Below are 7,665 nucleotides of genomic sequence, written 5' to 3'. Positions count from 1 at the left end.
AATGCGAGGAAAAAAACAATGTTTTGTTCAAAATTACAATATTACTTTTTAAAAACGTACGTTCGACTAATGAACAGGCCATCTGCTCAAAATTCAAATAGCAAAACAAAATGGTTGCGTGGTTTTTTCTTTTCTTTTATTGTTAATGAAGTGACGTTTTAAAAGCTTGCACATTTAGCCAACAGTTTCAAAATTGAAAACTATTTTAAAACTAATTGGACTATACCTACATAATAAAATGAATTAATCCTTAATATAATTGAAAAAAAAAATTGTATTCTTTGAGTTGTTGTTTTGGGAGAGTCAATAAGAGATAAGTCCAAACAAAGAATACTGTTAATTAAATGATATTGTAACGTCTTAAACCGAGTTTAGCTTGACATGTTTCGGGCTATTTCGTAGCCCTTCTTCTCAGGAGCACGCGACTTGGCGGCTGCCGCAACACGCACACTACGCGCCACCGCTCAGCTTGCGCGTCGCGGTTTAAGACGTGAATTATCCGTTACAATATAATTTAATATGAGTGAGTCTCACGGTAGTTTCATGTTCTAAATACTGTTAATTATTATATAATTCCATCAGGACGAGTACACAGTCCTATGGGATTAAATAATAATTAACAGTATTCTTTGTGTGGACTTATCTCTTATTGACTCTCCCAAAACATCAACTCAAGGAATACTAAAGTGGCGACCCCTGTGAATTGGACTTTTGTTGCGTGAAGAATGTGAAGATTTTCGGCGAGAGACTACTCCTTCCTAGCAAGGCCGCTTGGCCACGCCAAGCCACGTGTTGCGCTAGGAGGCTAGGAAGGTGGCCCAGCTTTGTCCCAGACGGAGCCCCTTAAGAGGCTCACGGGAACCAGCTCGGAGGCCAGCACCCAGTACCGGATTCGGCGCTCGCGGGGTGCCGCAGACAACGGATACCCGGGAGAAGCCAGGAGCCGCAACTGCAGCAGCTAACGTGACATTCAACTTCTTTTTTCGTACCTTGGCGGGTCAGGCAGCGCCCGTCCCTGCCGTCATAGCAACTGCGTTAAAGGAATTGAAATTCAACCCGTGAAGTACTTGTTATTGAGTAGTCGCTCCATTGGTCAAATTTGGTCTTCATCATCAGTTCCACTTCACCGAATGATGATTTTCAAGAGCAAATGCACGAGTTACTCCTAAATATATCGAAATTACCATAGGCGTTCCTACAATATTTGAAGAGTTCCCTCGATTTCCTTGGGATCCTACCATCAGATCCCTGTTTGGTGCTTATGGAACCTAATTGAAAGCATTTCTAGACGAACGAAAAAATATATTTTCAAATCGGTTTATAAATGACGGAGTTCTGAAGTAACAAACATTAAAAAAAACGAATTTGAAAAACTCCTCCTTTTTTCAAGTCGGTTAAAAAGGAGCTTAAGGAGGAGGAGGGGGAGGTTAAGGAGGAGGTCATACTCTAGTCTAGTTTAGTATGCAGAGACTAAAGTAACATTTTAAGAGCATGAGAAGTGAAAATATCTTAAAGTCCGCAACATACATCTTGTAAGAATAAAATTCCCGGGTCACAATATTTGTGATTAAACTCCTCCAAAACGGCTTGAGCGATTTTTATGTTTTTTTTGTGTATATTAGGTCGGTAGGTGTGATAATAGGACATAAACTATTTTTCATACTTCTACGCGGGCAACAGCTAGCAGTTAGTATAATATAGTATAGTAAAACTATGAGTTCTGGTTAACTCTTTATTTCATTATAACCACGAATTCTGCTCGTATGAACTTTGAATGAAAACGACGTCGTACCGAGAAATGTGCAGGAATAAAATTATTTCCTGAAATTCTGAACCAACGCTCCTATTTATTGAGTATTCCTAGAATTACACAATGTAAATAAGAGCTGACGGTTCGTAATGGGAAAAATATGTAGATCCGTATGTGTGGGTTTGGATACAACTGGATGAAATTATGCTTTATAAATACTAGGTCTCTCGAATAACAAAACTCAATGCCTAATTTTCATTTAGACGTTATCACCGGAAAGTAACACCTAAAATCTTAACTGCTAAATCTAATGATGTATGTTTGCACGGGTGCCTTCACATAATGTAAATGAAGACTTCAGTGTAATGAGAATCTTTGGGATTTTGGCAAAATTCCTGAATCGATTAAACTGCCAGATCTGCAAACGGATGACTCCGCGGGTAATAACTACTGCTTCTACTATGTAATGGAATAATGCCCCACTGCTAGTCCAAGCCCAATGGGTAATGACTACTTTATGAAAAAAACTAGCTTTTGCCCGCGGCTCCACCCGCGTGATATTCAGTTATCGCGCGCTGTTCCCTCGGGAACTGTGCATTTGTCCGGGATAAAAAGTAGCCTATGTCACTCTCGGGCCCATAAACTATCTCTATGCCAAAAACCACGTCGATCTGTCGCTCCGTTACGGCGTGAAAGACGGACAAACACGCAAACACACTTTCGCATTTATAATATTAGTACATGGATGTTTTAGTTACAAATATTTTTTTAATACACGCTTTTATGCTGACTGTACTTTTTGTCGACTTTACTTGCAATGTCATCCGAACTAGATTTGCATACCAAATTTCAAATCAATGCCATTAAACGTTGAACAGTTCCGTCCTGCGGAGACGATCCTGGCTAGACTAACAGGATGTCACTACCAGATGATTGTATTGTCACGCAATTGACACGATTATGCAAAATTTCAGCTCAATTGGTAACCGGGAAGTGGATCAAATTTAATTTGCAAGATTTGATTACAAGCATCGGGACAGCTGAAACTAAATAAAAGCTTTTAATAAAAAATACATCTGTTTATTTCCTCGTGAATGGGTTTATTGAGAAACTGTAAAAAATACATTATAGCTGCCGCGTTTTATTTCTATTAACAATTATACTTAATCGTAACAAAGATTAAGCATTGCCATACAGCGTAGTAATGCTGCCAGCCTTCTGGGCACCTTACCACCTGGCAGTGATTTTGGGAAACTTTTTTATTTATAATTTTAGTTTGTACTTAGTTTTAGTTACCTTTATTTTGTTTTATATTATACAGGCATTGTGAAGTTTTAATTTATAATAATAATAAATATAATCATAACTAGAATTGATAAAATTAGAAAAGATAAAGCTAAACGATGCGTGTTGGAAATATAGAGCTGAAAATAAACAGAGATAGAGACTAATTTCATTCACATAGAAATAGATACAAATATGTACAAACTAGTATAATTTTCCATTTCGATAGATAAACCATGCCCTAGTAATTCGTACACGTTATCAGGGAATGAGTTATCTGATAATATGTACTCCACTACTTCTATTATGATTGCAAAAGTTTCTGAGTGTGTGTTTGTCGCTCTGTCCCGCTAAAATGGTTCGACCGACTTTACATTTGTGAAGTATATACTAGCCGTTACCCGCCACTCCGTCCGCATAGAACTCGGTTATCGCTATCCCGCGGGAACTATGCAATTATCCGGGATAAAAACTATCCAATGTCCTTCCCCGTGACTCAAACTATATGTATACTGAATTTCATCTAAATCAGTTCAGCGGATTAGACGTGATGAAGTATCAAACTAACAAACAAACAGACTTACAAACTTTCGCATTTATAATATTTGAAGTATACAATTTGTTATTTTTGATTTCCATTAACTTTATGGGAACATTCTACAGGTCAAATATAGTTTCTCCAAGGTAAGTGTCATGCCAAGTAGAAGAAATATTCAAGATTATTAATTTTGCGCAGAAAAATAGTGTAGGGGTTCTTAATTATTTTTAATTATCATTTCTGAGAATTCTAGGAATTCAGTAAAATCTCGAAGTTTTTCAACTACCAGATTACTACTAAGTTATTATCAGAGTATCACTAAATGGCATGCGATGGATGCTCAGGTAAAGGTTAGTTGCATATAAATTCAAAGTGGATGAAAGCGACAATTCTACATTATTTTGTGCTAACCCAATTTGCAAGCGACGCCACACGAGTTATTGAAATAAATCCACTGAATTCAAATGATTTGCTAATTTACTGCGCTTCGTGAAAGCTTTATGCAAGGGTTGCATTGCAAAGGGAAGCACAGACGAATGGCGTATTATTTTAGAGAGCACTCCGTACCGTGCTGACATCGTATTATAGGATTTGTTAGCAGGGAAAACCGACTTTTGTGGTTGACATTTTTTGAAAATAATGAGAAGCTTAAGCGCCTTAAATAGAGTTTTCATTCGTATCTTTGAATTGAAACCGATTGGTGCATAATACACTTCAACCAGTTTGATACAGTAGTTTGCTTACTAATGTGGTTCGGAGCTCGAAACTAAATAACGGTTTTCCTTTTCCTTCTCATTTTGTATCTTCAGGAAAAAAGAAAACCAACCAGTCCCGAGCTACATTTACATTCTAATTGTACCTACCTACTGTTACGTTGTTTTTATGAAAGGATACTTACTCGTACATAATAATATAATACAAAAGACAATTCGCGTAATTTAATTTATTGTTATGACCTTAGATGTTATGAAATGGACTTCGAACGTTACACTTAGAAAGTGTCGCCTATAAGTCCATATTTATACAACGTGTTAACTTTGATTTCCCTTAATTTAAGGGAACATTCAACAGATCCAATGAAATTAATTTCTCCAAAATACTAGTAACCGAACACTTATTTACTGTTAAAAAAACAATCAAGAATTAATTAATTATGCGCAGTAAAATAGTGAAAAGGATCTTAATTTATAAGTAACGTTTTTTGAAGTCTTACCTAGTGTTTTCAATTCACACATATTTAACAAAAGAAGGTTAAAAATGAGTTATTTGTTGTCGCCGATTTAATTCTCATGATTGTGAAGCTATACCATGTACGAAAAAAAAAACAATTTTATCAAAATTAGTTTTTACCAGGTTACCTAGTTTTAACGAAAGAATTGAGCCGCCTGCCAAAGTAAGGCCAAAGTTAGCGGAAATCAAGAAAAACAGTATGAATTACGTACTGGGTATTTCGCAACGAAAATTGAAGTTCATTTATTGGTAAAAATATTATCTTTAAACTCATCAGCGCAAAACACAAATATTTGGACCTAGAAAGTGAAAAGTTTGCACAATTTATACGAAACTCATTAAGGGTGTATGAACGGAACGAAATGGAAGTAAAGCCGCTAGCCTAAGCTAGTAGCTATTGGGTACACCTAAATTAATTTATTTTACCATATTTGCTCAAAAATTGTGTTACTTTCGTTGAAAATATTTATCAATTGCTCTTTCTCCTTTACAATAATAGGACAGAATCGAAACAAAAAAACTTTATTATTCAAATCGTTTTACAAAAATAAATATTTGAACAATTTAAACAGAAACTAGTGAATATATCCCAAATGGCGTACAAAATTTCATATAAAATAATATGTAGTAAAATAATAAGCCTGTAACAAAAACGCTCGATCAAGAGTTTAAAAATAATAATAGCTAAAAAATGCAATTTACACATCCAACAAAATAAAGTACACAAGTAAAAATACGTAAGTACTCAAAATTAACATTAATTAGCAAACTAAATTAAATTACCAAAATAAAATAATAAACAAAATAAATTACATAAAAAATAACGTTACAGAAATACAAGTAATTCAGTTGGCCTGATAACAAATTGGCAATGAAAAAATCTGAACTGCATTCAATAGAACATAGTATTTTTGGCGAACATTAATTTGGATTTTTGTATTGTATAAAACTAAGTTACTTAATTAAAATAAGATAAATCCTTACAAATAGAAGGGGAAGGTTTCGACAACAATGTAGCCAGCAGATGTATTTTTCATTCTTACTACTTTTAGTGCTCGCTACGCTGTCAGTCCAGCTTATTTGTATAGGTTAAACAAATTTACTAACTTCAAATCTGGCTTCAATTGCCACAGGCTTTGGTAATACCTTCTGGCTACTGGTTTTTTTGCACAGGCAAGTTTTAGCACTTGGTCCCATTTGAAGGTCGCGAAGTTCTAATATTTTTTCTTGAAGCAATTTATTTTCACGTTGCAATAGTTGTTTTTCTCGGAGCAAAGCGCGCTTGGTCATTTCAGCTTTAGCCACGAGCTGCCACATCCTAGTCAAACCGCAAGTGGTGGACACAGCGTTTGCGACCAAGGAGTCGTCTGATTGTTGTCTGCGGAGATTTGCCGTGTTCTGAGTCGTAGAATGAGGCGTTTCCGTTCCGTAAGGGAGAACCTTCTCGCGCTGGGTCGCGAATTTTCTACACAGTGCAGCAGTACTTAAGATTTTTTCACCCTTTTTAAGAGCGTCCGAAAGCCAATCGACAGCACTATCTGATGCTTTCACCAGTGTGCTTAATTGAGCAGTATCGAGGTCGACTCCGTCAAACATAGTCATCTTCAGTCTCTGGCAAGCTGCGCGGTGCCTGTCCCGCCGATCTCTGAACACTGCCTGTTTAGTGCCAGATTCGTATGCTGCCAGTTCTGTTCGCAGGCGTTTAAGTAAACCGCCACTGTTGGCTATTTTCTTACCTTGGGAAGCTATCACGTCAGCCATCATGTTTTCTTTACGACGTAATTTACGAACTTGTTTCTGATTATCAGCTGTTCCGGTTACGTATGCTTTGAGGACAGCCTTATAATCCTCCCACATGTTGTTGTAAGCGTTTTCTAAAAAAGAACGCAGGTTTTCTCTGTCATTAAAGTATTTAGTGCGTTCTTCATCTTCTTTAACAAGATACTCTCCTCGCGAGGCCCACACCTGGGTATCGGCGACTCGGTCGGCATGATACAACAGCAGCTGCAGATGCGTCTCTGCGTTGCCGTGCTCCTTCATTATACAGGCTGCTGCATCTTCGCCTCGCTTCAGGAGATCGGCTGTCATGCGGTTGTTTTCCTTAGACATATCCTCCAGTTCTGCTTGAAATTTGTTGATCATGGTGTCTATGGTATCACAAAAGCTAGCTACGGTGCGTTGAAACTGGTCATCGGCTACGTCCATGAGCTTCATTGTGTATGTGATCTGATGGTTTTTCTTGTCGATGGCTCTTTCGAAGGTGCGCCACATGATTTCGATGTCCTTGCGGAACACGGGTTCCTTGATCTTCAGCATGAGCGCCCGCCAGCTGCGGTCCAACTCGTCGCGCGTGCGCTCTTGCGCCTGCACCTCCCGCCTAAGCTCATCTCGCTTCACTTGCTTGCGTTCTTCAGCTTCTGCTGCAAGCTTTGCCAGCTTTTTAGCTTCTTTTTGCGCCTTCGTTAAACCCATTTTTAATTGTTGAAAATAAATATCACTATAAAATAACTATAAAAATCCTACGACGGTCAATGCCTAACACAATGACAGTTTTTTTTTTACTTTAAAACTAAAATTAAAACTGTCACCCTAAAAATAGGTAGGCTGCACATAGTTATTGCTATAAACCATGAACAAATTAATATAAGGATTACGTTTTTTAAGACTGCCTTACTTTAATACACGATGATTTTTAATCGGTTATCAGGAATAACAAAAAGCGATAAGGACAGTCACACTGAACCACTTTCCCCAGGGGACCAATACGAAAATCGGGGTAAAAAAATCAGTTATTTCATATAAAACCTCAGCACCTCACCAGCCTCAATGAATGAAACCCGGGATTTTCGTATTGGTCCCATGG

General features: G+C 37.4%; 1 protein-coding gene across 1 annotated transcript; it reads right to left on the bottom strand.

The window, feature by feature from the left end:
- Nucleotides 1-5,428: 5,428 nt before the first annotated feature.
- Nucleotides 5,429-7,336, bottom strand: LOC141431546 (dynein regulatory complex subunit 2-like). Its single transcript, XM_074092723.1, has one exon. It carries the CDS (start codon nucleotides 7,272-7,274, stop codon nucleotides 5,892-5,894), a length of 1,383 nt encoding a protein of 460 aa, XP_073948824.1. The 5' UTR covers nucleotides 7,275-7,336; the 3' UTR covers nucleotides 5,429-5,891.
- Between the last annotated feature and the right edge of the window lie 329 nt (nucleotides 7,337-7,665).

This window comes from Choristoneura fumiferana, chromosome 10 (genome assembly GCF_025370935.1).
Source record: "Choristoneura fumiferana chromosome 10, NRCan_CFum_1, whole genome shotgun sequence".
Classification (NCBI taxonomy): Eukaryota; Metazoa; Arthropoda; class Insecta; order Lepidoptera; family Tortricidae; genus Choristoneura; species Choristoneura fumiferana.
This window is presented reverse-complemented; position numbering and strand designations above follow the sequence as displayed.

Bases quoted from the DNA above. Each gene is read 5' to 3' on its own strand.
- LOC141431546 (XM_074092723.1), bottom strand. From the start codon at position 7,274: ATGGGTTTAACGAAGGCGCAAAAAGAAGCTAAAAAGCTGGCAAAGCTT.